Source organism: Schistocerca americana, chromosome 3 (assembly GCF_021461395.2).
Source record: "Schistocerca americana isolate TAMUIC-IGC-003095 chromosome 3, iqSchAmer2.1, whole genome shotgun sequence".
Taxonomy (NCBI): Eukaryota; Metazoa; Arthropoda; class Insecta; order Orthoptera; family Acrididae; genus Schistocerca; species Schistocerca americana.
Genome location: NC_060121.1, coordinates 272,638,115 through 272,654,194, shown reverse-complemented (window position 1 = coordinate 272,654,194; position 16,080 = coordinate 272,638,115). Strand labels below are relative to the sequence as shown.

The 16,080-nt window shown below is 43.5% G+C and overlaps 1 protein-coding gene across 1 annotated transcript in view; it reads left to right on the top strand.

The window, feature by feature from the left end:
* Nucleotides 1–16,080, top strand: part of LOC124606012 — a 532,599-nt gene that overhangs the window by 413,906 nt on the left and 102,613 nt on the right. Inside the window, exon 20 of the mRNA XM_047137975.1 lies at nt 10,899–11,164. Within this exon, the coding sequence (XP_046993931.1) occupies nt 10,899–11,164 (266 nt within the window). The remainder of the gene's footprint in view (nt 1–10,898; nt 11,165–16,080) is intronic.

Here is a 16,080-nt window from a genome sequence, read left to right as displayed (position 1 = left end):
TTATCCACGCCTATATAGAGAAGCCATCGAAATATATAAACATGGGGATAATTTTAACAGAAAAGAAGAAGCTATGAAACTAAGCGATATATGGACAGTGGCGCTACAGAATCGATGAGAAGTTTTTATCTTTGACGTACTATGATCGATAGTTATATTTTATCCTTGACAAGGTTTATCTCTGCTATCACGTGAAATCCAGACCACGCCCACTTTACACGATATTTAGGCCGTCCTTCGACGTCGACTCGTCAGTCGGCAAGACTCAGCACAACCGGGAGCACCTCCGCAGGTGTCCAACATAGCTTTCGGCGAAACGTCAGGGATAGAAGAGTTCCATGGACCATGGTCATACAACCGGAAAGAATTCTCGTCAGCTTCAGCACAACATTCCTCATGAGGATGTCCAACAACTATGTCATCAATACCAAGCCGAATGACTGCTTGCATAAGGGCCAGAGGTGCACCAACGCACCATTGACTAGCTGCATTTGTGAAGCACTTTTTCTTTATTAAAAAAGAACTGAACTTCTAATTCTTTTTGTGTCTGTAAATGCGTTTCACATCTACCGATTTAAGTCCCATTCGGATAATTCTTCCAGCATGATAACTATCCGTGTCAAAAAACCAGAATCATTCGTAGAGTGAACTCGCCTGGTATGAACCCAATGATACACGTCTCGGATGCTACAAGGGGCGAACCGCGATCACAAACCGTAATTTACGGGAAATGCGTGACCTGTGCGTAGACATCACGTGCAACACACCTCCGGAAGCCTCCGAAGGCTTTGTAGATTCTATGACACGCAGAGTCGCTGCAGTGTTGCATTCCAAATGTAGACCAAAGCTCTATTAACTATGCGACCAAAATGTTTCAGCTCATTAGCATATGTGGCCAAAATTGCCCACATACCTACTATTATTGCACTAAAGACGCCAACTATCAAAAAGTTCTCATCCCCATCCTTCCAATCGTTTTATTACTTTACTGTTAATTGTTTGCGCAGTCATCTGTTTCGTCGAAAAATCGTTTCACTTGTCTTTCGAGTTCTCACGGCAAGCATCCAGGTACGATGTGGGCTAGACGTGGACTTCGGTTCATTAGTTTATAAAACATACATCGTGCTACATTTTCCGAGTATTTCAGTCGTGACAGGGAAAACGAAATACTGATGAAGATATCAATCTGAAAAAAATCCTGAGTTTTTTATCACACCTTCAAGAATAGATTATTGTGTCACTAAGCAATAACTACTGATGAAGATATCAATCTGAAAAAAATCCTGAGTTTTTTATCACACCTTCAAGAATAGATTATTGTGTCACTAAGCAATAACTATTTGTTTCAAGAATGTGAGGATAGAAATAGCTTAAATAATACCAAAAACTGTAAATAGTTCTGCCTAGAAGTAAATCGCAAATCAGAATTCTCAGACTTCTATGAAAATCAAGGTAAAGATGTGCCACCGTCTGTTAGACCAGCCAGGGAAACAATCAGAACTCTGAAAATTAACGTAGCCAGTAGGGGAGATTCCATAACAGCTGAGCTAACTTCCGGAATCATCATAAACAAAGATTACGAGAGATCTGGCAATGGGTTTTGAAGAAATGCGGAAAACGGAAAAGGTTACAGAGGAGTGGAAAGTCGTGTAAATATGAAGTGTGTTCGAAAGAATAGGTACGAAGGAACACCGTGGGTATAATTGAAGTCAGACCAGAGGTCTGAGCACAACTATCCCACTGTTTCACGAGCTGAAGGATTCCCCATTCCCAGAATTCCTATTGTTGTGACAGGACCCCGTCCTCCACTGTGTCCTTCAGTTCGTCCTCCGAGTTGAAATGCTTCCCTCTGAAATATTCTTTTAGCGGACCAAACACGTGGAAGTCGCAGGTCGACGTGTCCGGGCCTTAGCTCGGATACTCAAGCTGTTTCCAGTTGAACTTGACCATTGTGCTTTGTGTGACCTTGGAGACGTGTTGACGTGTGTCGTCGTGGAGCAGAATCACCCCTCCGTGAGCAGCCCAGGCCGTTTGCTCCTGATGGACTTCCGGAGACTACGGAATGTCTCACAGTACATCACTGTTTATTGTTGCTTCGTGCTACAGGTATCCAATGAGTATCGGACGTAGAAAAATACGGAGAGCATCTCCTTGCCTACTGATGACACAACTTTGAAGTTTTTAGTGGGAGGTGACAACGCATCATTCTCATCCCTAAGTGTTTCACTACATTGCCCCAAAGCGGCATATGCAAATATCAACCAATTTGGTTGTTACGACGTTTCGTACTTTTTCATTTGAACAATCCTTATACATCCTCCTCATAAGAAAGCCGGCAATACAGGTATTAGTAATTACAGGGAACTAGTTCTACAAATATTTTCAAAAATTCTGTTGAACAGAATTGAAAGAACTCACTAACGGCAATTAAAAGAATGTCAAGGAGGCCTTAGAAAAGGCCTACTACTATTATTGCGCTTCATCTTCCGAGAAGTCTGCACGAGTAAATTCTGGTACAATGAAAAAATGGCTCTAAGCACTATGGGACTTAACATCTGAGGTCATCGGCCCCTAGACTTAGAACTACTTAAACCTAACTTAACCTAAGGACATCACACACATCCATGCCCGAGGCAGGATTCGAACCTGCGACCGTAGCAGCAGCGCGGTACCGGACTGAAACGCCTAGAACCGCTCGGCCACAGCGGGCGGCGATACACTGAAGGACGAATTCCTGGAGGCTGGTGAATAGTTGTGAACGAATTTTTGTTCGAATAGATCTGTTGTGTCCCAGTTCATTTCAATAATATTCTATACTTGTTTTGGCGGGGCGTTTAGTATGCTATTAGTGTACATGCATCTGATTTTCTTCGCACCGATATTTGATGGTATTTTCTCTGTAGACGAAAATGTTATGATGCTCGTACTGAAAAACGTCAGAGTCCAAAGTGAGATGAAAGAAATGGAATGATCGTACGGCACTGATGAACACGAGCCCCCCCCCCCCCCCCCCGCCCGCCCTCCGGGAAGTTCAGCCATCGAATTGCAACTCTTTCAGCGGACGCCACACTGGGCGACTTGCGTGTCGATGATGAGTAAATGATGATGATAACAACACAACAGCCAGTCCCCCAGGGGAGAAAATCTCCGTCCCGGCCGGGAATCGAACCCGGGCACGCTGTATGGTAGCCAGACGTACTGACGATTCAGATGAAGGCGGGCATTGGCAAGCTATTGCCATAACAGGTAGAACATACCTTTGTCTAAAATGTCCACCACTTTACCATTAACGAAAAATGATGTTTCGAACCGAAACGAGGGGTACCATCCCCAGAGCAGCACTCTGTCTCCACTAAATTTTCTTGGAAAGAACTGTTGGGTTTGACTTTCCGCTGATAGTCAGGTCGTTAGAGATATATCACAGTCACAGGGTGGTAAAGGATGTGGATGGAAATGGACCGAAGTCTTTTAACAACTCAAATCAAATGGGTTGATTTGGGGGAGGAGATCAAACTGCGAGGTCATCGGTCTCATCGGATTAGGAAAGGATGGGGTAGGAAGTCGGCCGTGTCCTTTCAAAGGAACCATCCCGGCATTTGCCTGAAGCGATTTAGGGAAACACGGAAAACCTGAATCAGGATGGCCGGACGCGGGATTGAACCTTCGCCGTCCAAACAACTCATTTTGCTATCAACCTTATGTAGAACCCAAAAACCAGGACAACTGGAACGAGAACTGAACCCCAAACTTTGCGAATGCTAGACCAGAGTCCGAACCACTGCGTCACCTCGGTTGGTCCCACTGAACTTGACTTTAGCACCAGAAGTCCAATATCAGTCGCCAGGAGTCAAATGTTCAAATGTGTGTGAAATCTTATGGGACTTAACTGCTAATGTCATCAGTCCCTAAGCTTACACACTACTTAACCTAAATTATCCTAAGGACAAACACACATTCCCATGCCCGAGGGAGGACTCGAACCTCCGCCAGGACCAGCCGCACAGTCCATGACGCCAGGAATCAAACAGATGCACAGAAGCCCATCTGAGAGCTACAACATCCAACGTAACTCACAACCCCATAAAGTTTTTTTTTACTGCTCAGCACTTGATAGCCCCCTTGGTACTCTTCGAAAGGAGAAGGCTATATGTTAGCACCGGGTTTTACCCTTTCCCTTCCCTTATCGTCTCCAACATGAGCACGACACTATACTACACACACCGTTACAGCCATCTATACTTAACAGGTACACTAACTCAGCACTCATACTTCGCGAAGGGAAAGTATGGCCACGGGGGATAGGATTTCCAGGTATGTGGCTGAACCTGCTCTTCTTCGTCTCCCAACCATTCATGACGTACCGTTTTACTTTACTGTCCAACAGACCAGACATGGCTTTGTTTGCACTGCTGTAAACGACGTATTACATCCGTTCATATAAACAGAGATTCCTGGGCAGCATGGTGAGAGGGAAAACCAAGTTCTGTAGTCCTCTTGACTGGCAATACTGCCCCTGACGTCTATCTGTAGCTAGTCAATAACGGAAGTATCCCACGGTAGTTGACAAGCGTTTCTACAGTTTTCCTCCTACAGCATGATCACGATCAGCCGACAGTACCAGGTTCTGTTTTAAGCGTAGTGGATTACTCCCAAGATTCAGTGATTTCTTAATTTTTTTCATTTCACAGTGATGTCGCTGTCACTGGGTCGTAGATAAAACTCTCTTTCTTGGTCCCTCTACAATTGTGTCCGCTCTAAGATCGCCCCCATTCCCTCCGTCGACTCATTTTTATACCACCTGCTTCATGGTCTGAAGCCTTATACAGGAAGTTCATTGTGATTTCTGGGGACTTTCGAGGGTAGGGACGAGTAGGCAGATGTTGAGGACGTTCCAAAGAGTCAACCAGTTTTACATTACGATAACTTCTAAATAAATGATGATGGAAATTTGGGGTTAATTTTAACTTAGGCATCGAAATTAAAAGTGGATCTTGGCGCCAGTTACAAGTTGTTCCTTCATGTGGGTGCCAACAGCGATCCCCCTGGAGTAGCTCGCAAGTTTGTTACCCTGTTTGCATCGAATCCAGATGGCAGTAACACAGCAACAAAAGGCATTTGGCATACTCCATTTCCACAGGTGCAATTCAGTTACAATTGTGCGGCGTGATTTTCTCTGAGAGTCCTCTTCTCCTACAACTTAAGCCATAGGGGGTGTACTGCTCTGGCGTTCCACCACAGGCTTCCAAGGTCTCCTTGTCTCATGGTACGCTATGTGCCTTCCAAAATCTGTGGGTGGACTATGGATCTGCATAGCAACATCATTGAATGCTGTAGCTCCAGACGATACGCTCGCAAATGTTAATCGTGCGTCTGGTGGAGGCCACATTGGACACCAGTGTAAAGTAAATCAACATTTAAATCCTAAACGTTATTCCAAGAAGTTCTCCAAGGTTGCTTGGGCAAGCATATACAGGGTGAATCACACAAAACTTACATCGCAATAGCGCGGAAATGGGAAGTGCTATTGATGTGCGGTTTTCACAGAATGGAAAGGACTCGCATTGTTAGGCAATAAACAGACTTTAGTACTACTTAAGAGAGTGTATTTTTTGGTCAAACATAACTTGTTTGAATAGAACAGTGCCTGTTGAAATTAATAAAGTAAAAGAAGGGCAAATTAGAATATCAGAGGTGTTTGTTGCAAGAGTCTAGTGCGAGTCGTTTACAAGACATCGTATTTTGAAAAGTTCCTACACCGACACTAGTTCGTGCCATTCGACCTGCATAGTTGTTACGTTTGCTCACAGTGTGATTCTGTGTTCCTTCAGGGCATTGCGACTTGCTAGTCAGCGTGTGACAGTCCAAGCAGTAGGTGGTGAGTGGACGATGCGATTTACCAATGCAGAAAAAGCCGACAAGCTCATGGTGTATGGAGAGAGTAGGAAGAATACAGTTCGTTCTTGTACAGTGTATGGGACAAGATACGCCAATAGACGTCAACCATCTCGGCAGTTATCTATCAACCTCTTCAACCAGTTCAACACCTATACAACGTAACAGAAGGAAAAAAGTGACGACAGAAAAGGGGAAATTTATGTCCTTGCTGATGTTGCAGTTAATCCGCACGTTAGCTCCCGTGCAATCCCACAAGGAAGTGCCGCAAGTCAAATGTTCAAATGTGTGTGAAATCTTATGGGACTTAATTGTTAAGGTCACCAGTCCCTAAGCTTGCGCACTACTTAACCTAAATTATCCTAAGGACAAACACACACACTCATGTCCGAGGGAGGACTCGAACCTCCGCCGCAAGTCAGGCAAGTGGCCTAGGCATTCTTCATCGACAGAGATTCCGTCCATATCACATCTCTTTCCATCAAGAGCTGCATGGAAACGATTCTGTGAATCGTGTTAAATTCCGTACATGGGCATTAAGGCAGGATACTCCAGATGTATCATGTATCTTGTTTATTGATGAAGCCATATTCACGAATCATGGCCGGGCTGTTGTGTTGACAATCCCCGTTGGCTTCGCCGGGTGGAATGTCAGCGTCCATAGTGTGTGAAGTGTGATGTGGGATAGCGAATCATCAGCTCATAGACCCGTTTTTCATAGATGAAACAATGAACGAGCACAATTATCGCAGCCTCCTAACAAATCGTCTTCCACGGATGCAGAAAGACGTTTCTCAGAAGGCTAGGAGAAACCTGTGGTACCAACATGGCTGTCCAGCCCATAACGCATAAAGTACTACAGCATGTCTTCATGAATTGTTTACAGATGGTTGGATTGTACGCAGAAGACCTATACCTCGGCCGGCCTGTTCCCCGGATTTGACGCCGGCAGACCTTTTTCTGTGAGGAAAGTTGAATGACGCTATCTACAAGGACATACCAATCAAACCCGATGATATGCAACGACGTATTACTGCAGCCTGCTCGGACATCTCTGAAATGCTAGCACGTGTGCAGCAGTCGTTCCAAACCATTCAGGAGGCATGTATTGCCGCTACCATTGGCCATTTTGAGCACAACCTGTGATGGTCAATTGCCTCGTTACTGGCCAGAGTCCACATATTTAGTGTATCCACTTGTGTTGTTCATTAACGTGGCAACTTTTCAAAATTCGGTATCTCGTAAATAATGACTCGCACTAGAATTCTGCAACGAACACTGCTGATATTCTAATTTACCCTACTTTTAGTTTTTTAACTTCAATAGGCCTTGTTCCATCTTCAAAGTGCATGTTTGTACAAGAAATACGCTTTCTAAGTACACTACTGGCCATTAGAATTGCTCCACCAAGAAGAAATGCAGATGATAAACGGGTATTCATTGCACAAATATATTATACTAGAACTGACATGTGACTACATATTCGCGCAATTTGGGTGCAGAGATCCTGAGAAATCAGTAGCCAGAACAACCACCTCTGGCCGTAATAATGGCCTTGATACGCCTGGGCATTGAGTCAAACAGAACTTGGATGGCGTGTTCAAGTACATCTAACTCATGCAGCTTCAACACGATACCGCAGTTCATCAAGAGTAGTGACTGGCGTATTGTGACGAGCCAGTTGCTACGCCACCATTGACCAGACGTTTTCAGTTGGTGAGAGATCTGGAGAATGTGCTGGCCAGGGCAGCAGTCGAACATTTTCTGTATACAGAAAGGCCCGTATAGAACATGCAACATGCGGTCGTGCATTAACCTGCTGAAATGTAGGGTTTTGCAGGGATCGAAAGAAGGGTAAAGCCACCGGTCGTAACACATCCAAAATGTAACGTCCAAAGTGCCGTCAATGCGAACAAGAGGTGACCGAGGCGTGTAACCAATGGCACCCCATACCATCACACCGGGTGATACGCCAGTATGGCGATGACGAATACACACTTCCAACGTTCGTTCACCGCAATGTCGCCAAACACGGATGCGACCATCATGATGCTGTAAACAGAACCTGGATTCATCCGAAAAAATGACGTTTTGCCATTCGTGCGCCCAGGTTCGACGTTGAGTACACCATCGCAGACGCTGCTGTCTGTGATTCAGCGTCAAGGGTAACCGCAGCCATGGTCTACGAGCTGATAGTCCATGCTGCTGCAAACGTCGTCGAACTGTTCGTGCAGATGGTTGTTGCCTTGCAAACGTCCCCATCTGTTGACTCAGGGATCGAGACGTGGCTGCACGATCCGTTACAGCCATGTGGATAAGATGCCTGTCATCTCGACTGCTAGTGATACGAGGCCGTTGGGATCCAGCACGGCGTTCTGTATTACTCTCCTGAACCCACCGATTCCATATTCTGCTAACAGTCACTGGATCTCGACCAACGAGAGCAGCAATGTCGCGATACGATAAACCGCAATGGCGATAGGCTACAATCCGAATTTTATCAAAGTCGGAAACGTGGTGGTACGCATTTCTCCTCCTTACACGAGGCATCACAACAACGTTTCACCAGGAAGCGCCGGTAAACTGCTGTTTGTGTATGAGAACTCTTTTGGAAACTTTTCTCATGTCAGCTAGTTGTAGATGTCGCCACCGGCGCCAACCTTGTGTGAATGCTCTGAAAAGCTAATCATTTGCATATCACAAGATCTTCTACTTGTCCGTTAAATTTCGTGTCTGTAGGACTTCATCTTCGTGGTGTAGCAATTTTAATGGCCAGTAGTGTATTATTAGAATCTGTTGATTGACTAACAGTACGAGCCCCTGATTACCAATCCATTCTGTGAAAACCCTACACCAACATCAGGTTCCATTTCTGCAAGACTTGCGCTGTAAGTTTTAGGTGATTCACCCTCTATTACTTTGTAAATCCGGATGGTTCTTCTGAAAATCCTACATGTTGGTTAAAATTTATGTTTTTGTCTTCATTCATTCATGCAGAAGATATAGTTTTTTGAAACCCAAGTAATCTTTCTGAAACGCCCTATATATTCGTATACCCTTGCCGACAGTGAAATGACTGGAGTATGCGTCCAGCACTACGTGGTGGCTTCTTTTGTTTCAGTGATTCTTTAGTAGTGATAGTACGGAGTATACATAAATAGTATAGTGACGCTTCATGTCCCTTTTTACTCGACCTGTTAGCTACTCAGAGTACTACCATCAGTATCAACAGCACGACGAACGGTTTTTCAGCAAGTGTGCTTACCCCAATTAGGTTTCAGACATGAGATATGTAGAATCTTAAGAACCACGAATGCCTCCTTCAGTCGTACAAGATAAGAAACTGAGGTACCGACACTGCCAGATGTCTGGTTCTCTGCTACAGCAGTGAAATATTTAAAGATTAATACCAGGTGTACCAGTATGAAATGAGCGTTAAGATACAAATGTGTCGATAGGGAACATTTGTTGTGAACGAGCCTTAATTTTTTTTTTGTTTGGTTGGTATGGCATCTCTCAAAGATATTTATTACACATCAAGTCATGGAGCAAACAACATCATATGTTTTCATCGTGTTAACAATGTCGAATTTTGTACCAGAAAGTGATTATTTGCGGAAAGCATTAATTTTTTGTTTTCATTTGAAAAAAAGTGCTGCAGAGTCGCATCGAATGCTTGTCGAGGCATATGGTGATCATGCTCTATCAGAAGCAACATGCAAAATTTGGTTTCAACGGTTCAGAAATAATGATTTCGATGTAAGAAATGAAGAACGTGGAAGACCACCAAAAAAGTTCGAAGACTCCGAATTGCAAGCAATATTGGATGAATATGATAATTTGAGTCAGAAGCAAATGGCAGCAATGCTAAATTTTGCACAACAAATCATTTCTGACCGTTTGAAAGCTATGGTAAAGATCCAAAAGTGTGGAAAATGGGTGCCACATGAATTGAATGAAAGACAGATGGAAAACCGAAAAACCATTTGTCAAATTTTGCTTCAAAGATATAAAAGGAAATCAATTTTGCATCGAATTGTTACTGGCGATGAAAAATGGATTTATTTTAAGAATCCTAAACGGGAAAAATCATGGGTTAATCCGGGAAAACCATCAACATTGACTGAAAAACCAGATCGATTCGGGCCGTCCGGGGTGGCCGAGCTGTTCTAGGCGCTACAGTCTGGAACCGCACGACCGCTACGGTCGCAGGTTCGAGTCCTGCCTCGGGCATGGATGTGTGTGATGTCCTTAGGTTAGTTAGGTTTAAGTAGTTCTAAGTTCTAGGGGACTGATGACCTAAGATGTTACGTCCCATAGTGCTCAGAGCCATTTGAACCAGATCGATTCGGCAAGAAGACAATGCTCTGTGTTTGGTGGGATCAGAAAGGTGTGGTGCATCTTGAGCTTCTAAAACCCAGTGAAACTGTGAATACTAATCGCTACAGACAACAAATGATCAATTTGAACTATGCATTAATCGAGAAAAGGCCAGAGTGGGCCAGAAGACATGGCAAAGTAATTTTTTTTACACGACAATGCACCTGCACACAAAGCAAAACTGGTTCAGGATACAATCAAAACACTTGGCTGCGAGCTGCTACCCCGCCCGCCGTATTCACCAGACTTGGCCCCTTCCGACTACCATTTGTTTTCATCAATGGGACACGCATTGGCTGAGGAACACTTCGATTCCTACGAAGAAGTCGAAAAGTGGGCGTCTGATTGGTTTGCTTCAAAAATACGAACATTTCTATTGGCGTGGTGTCCACAAATTGCCAGAAAGGTGGTAAAAATGTATAGAAAGCAATGGTCAGTACTTTGAATAAACTTTTTTTTACTTTTCAATTCAAAATTAGTGCTTCATTTTCACAAAAAAAACGCTCATTTCACACCGGTACACCTGGTAGACTACATTCCTTTAATAGACAGCACTGTACACAGAGTAGGCGGCAGTAATAGTTGTAGGGAAGTGTGAGCGAGCCTGACGTATCTTCGATTTCCAGGAACCCCTTCGCCTCGTAAGAAGCGCAACAACTCGACACCGACCAAGAAGAACGCGGCGGAGAAGAAGCAGATCCTGCAGCAGCTGATCAACCAGCAGCCGTCCCGCAAGGTGAGCATCGGGGAGCTCATCCAGCTGAGCGAGCGCAAAGCCCAGGAGCAGCAGCAGCAGCAGCACGCGGGCGCCAGGGAGGCCGAGACCGCCTTCGGCAGCACGGAGGGCACCCCTGACTCCGGCGCCATCATGGACGCCAAGCTGGAGAAGAAGGTGAGCGCTCCTGCAGCCGCTCCTATAGTCCTAATCCTGGTAGCCACCACAATTAGAACCGTAAAAGTACGGAATAAATCTTGTATCGTTTTATATTGTCGCTAGACATACCTTTTACATACGAGGTGCGACAATAAAGTAATGAGACTGGTTTTCTTTGCAAGATGTGGCAACCCTGCAGGCTTGCATAGGCACAATATCTTTGATCTTGGTGTGTATGCTGCTTTTAGTCCAAGCCACAGAACAACAAGAAAAGAGAAGTGCAACTCCCGTGTTAAAAGAGGGCAACACTGACCGATAGCAGCGCCTCTAGTGGTATGGAGATGAACTAAAAAAGGATAAACATTGCGAGTTGCATCCCTCCTAGCTTATGTACGCTGTTTTTTTTTTTTTTCCTTTTAATTTTCTTATCTCAGCTTTCTGGGCGTGCTATGTAATTATTTTGGCTAGCATCATAATAAAGTAATTTAAACACAGCTACAGCACACTGCAATACAGCAGTGACAACCTATTACTCACAAATATTTGTAGTCCAATTTAGCTGCAACAATTTTATTTAGCTTCAGCTATTTAAGATACAAGGTTGTTTCGACTTACTGTCAGTTTCAAGAGTTGAGTCTAGTTTTTATGACGCACAAAACATCCTGGAGCACTTATATGTTGATAGAAATCAATACAAGTGTGTCAGTTTACAACTCTATTCTTGACGTTTGCGTCTTACAGTCGCTGCTTCTATGACCTTTTCTTAGCAGCAATTGTCAGGCGCAAACATCAAAAATAGACTTGCAAACTGACACACTTATATTGATTTCTATCAACATATAAGAGCTCCAGGACGTTTTGTGCGTCATAAAAACTAGACGCAACATTTGAAATTGACAGTAAGTCGAAACAAGCTTCTAGTCTAAATAACTCTCACAAGCTAAATAAAAATTGTTGCATATAAATTGAGCCACAAATATTCCTGAATAATATCATACTTTGATATCTTATAAGCTGTGGGGTCAATGGAAGAAAAAAACTATTATTAAGAGGATAATCGGCAGTGAAAGAGGTTCAATTAAGAAATCTTTGTCACAGTGTTAATGAATGAAGAACTCCAAAATTTGTAACAACTATGTTTCAGGACTGTAATTTCTCGGTAATTACCCAGGAAACGTGCACTACTGACAATTAATTTCTTAAAAAAGTTCCTACATCTTATAACTGTAAACGCTTCAACACAAAAAAGAAGACATCAATATTAAGTACCAAAAATAGGAAAGGTGGATAAAAACAGTGAAATGAAAACAAAACTTACTTTTTATTTGCTAAGCACACAATAAAAATTTCACTACGAGCAACAGTTTCACCTGATTTACTACTGATATTAACAATTTCACATGGAACACCTGTCACATGTTTTGGGAACTCACCTCTGTTTAGCCTCTGCCTAGTTTTATTCATAAAATCTTCCTCGAAAAAATGATCTTCACAAACAAAATAAGTAGCACAATTCACATCAGGTCACAGTTTACAACACTTTTCCGCTTCAGAAGCAATCCTTGAAATAGTTTTGGAAACTTGTTGAAATGCTTGTTCCTAACTTTCTCCGTTGAACCGACGTAATATCGAGATGAACAGCCAGGGAATTTACAAGAGTATTTCTACGTCAATTTGTTGTGTTGAATATTCTGAAAAACATAAAATTCTTCATCAAATAAAACTACTACTGACATATCAAAGTTATTTAAGTAAGCAAACAGAAATCACACAGCTTCATTCACAACAGAAGAGAATACATTTCATTTATACGCTACGAGATTATTTATTGAAAATTAAATGTCTTACCTTAGGATCAATTGTGGACATTTTTTCTGCAGAAAATCTCTTCAGTTCCACAGTGAACTTTATGAAATTTAAAGTAATAAACCTGTTTATAATGAAGATGAGTAGTATGTAAATATGAAGCATGTACAAAGACGACTGTAACCGTGGACTTCAGTACAGAGCAAGACGATATAATATCACTAACCGCCACTAGACAGTTCTCATTGGTCAATTGCAGCTTCGTTTGACCCATAGCGCCTCTAGTGGTCTGGAAGGAACTACCTGGCTTGTTACCTCTTTCCCATATAGCTTTCACCCCCGTGATCCAAGCGGCACATCGATGCAACTGCTCAGTCGTGAGTTGCGCTGTAATAAGTTAACACGTGTTTGTCTCTCGTCACGGAAATGGAACCGCATAATATTGCTCAACGGTATGCCATTTCTTTTTGCGTTAAATGTGGTGAAAACGCGGCGACAACTTACGGTAAGCTTCAGAAGGCTTTTGGAGAGGAGGTTGTGTCAAAAGCTCAAGTTTTTCGTTGGCATAAAATGTTTAGTGAAGGCAGAACGAATATGGAAGATGAAGACCGCAGTGGACGACCATCAACATCACGGATGGATGTCAACTTGGCCAGGGTGTGTGAACTCGTATGATCTGATCGAAAATTATCCATGAAAATGATTGTAGAAGAACTGAACATCAATCGAGAAACAGTTCGTCTAATAATAACTGAAGATCTTGGTATGAGAAAGATTTGCGCAAAAATGGTCCCCAAAAGTCTCACACCACAACAGCGAGAAACACGGAAAAATGTGGCAGCCGATCTGTTAGAGCAAACGGAAATCAATCCAGAATTGTTGAGCCGTGTTATCACTGGTGATAAAAGTTGGTTTTTTCAGTACGATCGAGAGACAAAACGCCGAAGTTCGCAATGGTGCTCAAAGGGATCACCCAGACCAAAGAAAGCTCTCACGTCAAAGGCAAAAGTGTGCTTCTTTGATTCCAAGGGAATTGTTCATAAGGAGTGGGTGCCTCCTGGACGAACAGTTAACCAATATTACTACAAAGAAATTTTAGAAAGGCTTCGTAAAAGAGTTCTTCGTGTCCGTGCCAACATTGTTGATAATTGGATTCTGCATCACGATAATGCGGCATTCCATACTACTCTGTCAGTACAGCAATTTTTAACCTCAAAACAAATTTCAGTTCTACTACAGCCGCCTTATTCACCAGATATCGCTCCGTGCGACTTTTTTCTATTTCCAAGAGTCAAAACGGCGGTCAAGGGACATCATTTTCAAACAACACAAGATGTCCAAAAAACTGTGACGAGGGTCTTGGAGGATATTATAGATGAGTTCCAGAAATGTTACCATCAATGGCAGAAACGCTGGAAAAAGTGTGTGCAATCAGAAGGGAACTACTTTGAAGAAGACAACACTAAACTTGACTAAAACGTTAAGTAACATTTTTTTTCACATCAGTCTCATTACTTTACTGTCGCAACACGTAGTACGCTTATTCATTACACGTTGCTGGGCCACATCTTCGTTTTCTTGTGTACAGCGTGTTTCAGAAGCACACCGAGAAACTTTGACGAGATGTAAAAGGTGTCTTCAGGAACAAGATGAGGATAGGAACCCATGCCCAGAAACGTCATCTGATGACGTTACAGACTGTCGAAGTTACAGGGGCCAGTATCTGTACATGTCTATACACACAGGGGGATTCCGTGATGATGGAGAATGACAAATATGTCAATCTGGTAGCCGTGTTTCTACATCTGAAAGATGATGTTCGTTCAAATTTGGCTCCAGTCACATAAGAGTCATGAGGACGCAAATCAGGTTTGCTTTAAATACATGGTGTAACAGCCGAAGGCATTAGTTCCCTTTGAGATTGGACCTTGATGTTAGTCAAGAAAGCCTTTAAGGCGACAAACACGCCTTTATCAACCCCTCACTGAGTTTGAACGAGGTCGTGTAATAGAGCTACAAGAAGCTGGATGGACACTACTGGCCATTAAAATCCCTACACAAAGAAAAAATGCAGATGATAAACGGGTATTCAATGGACAAATATATTATACTAAAACTCGCATATGATTACATTTTCACTGAATTTGGGTGCATGGATCCTGAGAAATCAGTACCCAGAACAACCACCTCTGGCCGTAATAATTGTCTTGATACGCCTGGGCAATGAGTCAAACACGATACCACAGTTCATCAAGAGTAGTGACAGGCGTATTGTGACGAGCCAGTTTCTCGGCCACCATTGACCAGACGTTTTCAATTGGTGAGAGATCTGGAGAATGTGCTGGACAGGGCAGCAGTCGAACATTTACTGTATACAGAAAGGCCCGTATAGGACCTGCAACATGCAGTCGTGATTTATCCTGCTGAAATATAGGGTTTCGCAGGGATCGAATGAAGGGTAGAGCCACGGGTCGTAACGCGTCTGAAATGTAACGTCCACTGTTCAAAGTGCCGTCACTGCGAACAAGAGGTGACCGAGACGTGTAACCAATGGCATCCCATATCATCACGCCGGGTGATACGCCAGTATGGCGATGACGAATACACGCTTCCAATGTGCGTTCACCGCGATGTCGCCAAACACGGATGCGACCATCGTGATGCTATTAACAGAACCTGGATTCATCCGAAAAATGACGTTTTACCTTTCGTGCACCCAGGTTCGTCGTTGAGTACACCATCGCAGGAGCTCCTCTCTGTGATGCAGCGTCAAGGGTAACCGCAGCCATGGTCTCCGAGCTGATAGTCCATGCTGCTGCAAACGTCGTCGAACTGTTCGTGCAGATGGTTGTTGTCTTGTAAACGTCCCCATCTGTTGACTCAGGGATCGAGATGTGGCTGCACGATCCGTTACAGCCATGCCTGTCATCTCGACTGCTAGTGATACGAGGCCGTTGGGATCCAGCACGGCGTTCCGTATTACCCTGCTGAATCCACCGCTTCCATATTCTGCTAACAGTCATTGGATCTTGACCAACGCGAGCAGCAATGTCGCGATACGATAAACTGCAATCGCGATAGGCTGCAATCCGAACTTTAACAAAGTGGAAACGTGATGGTGCACATTT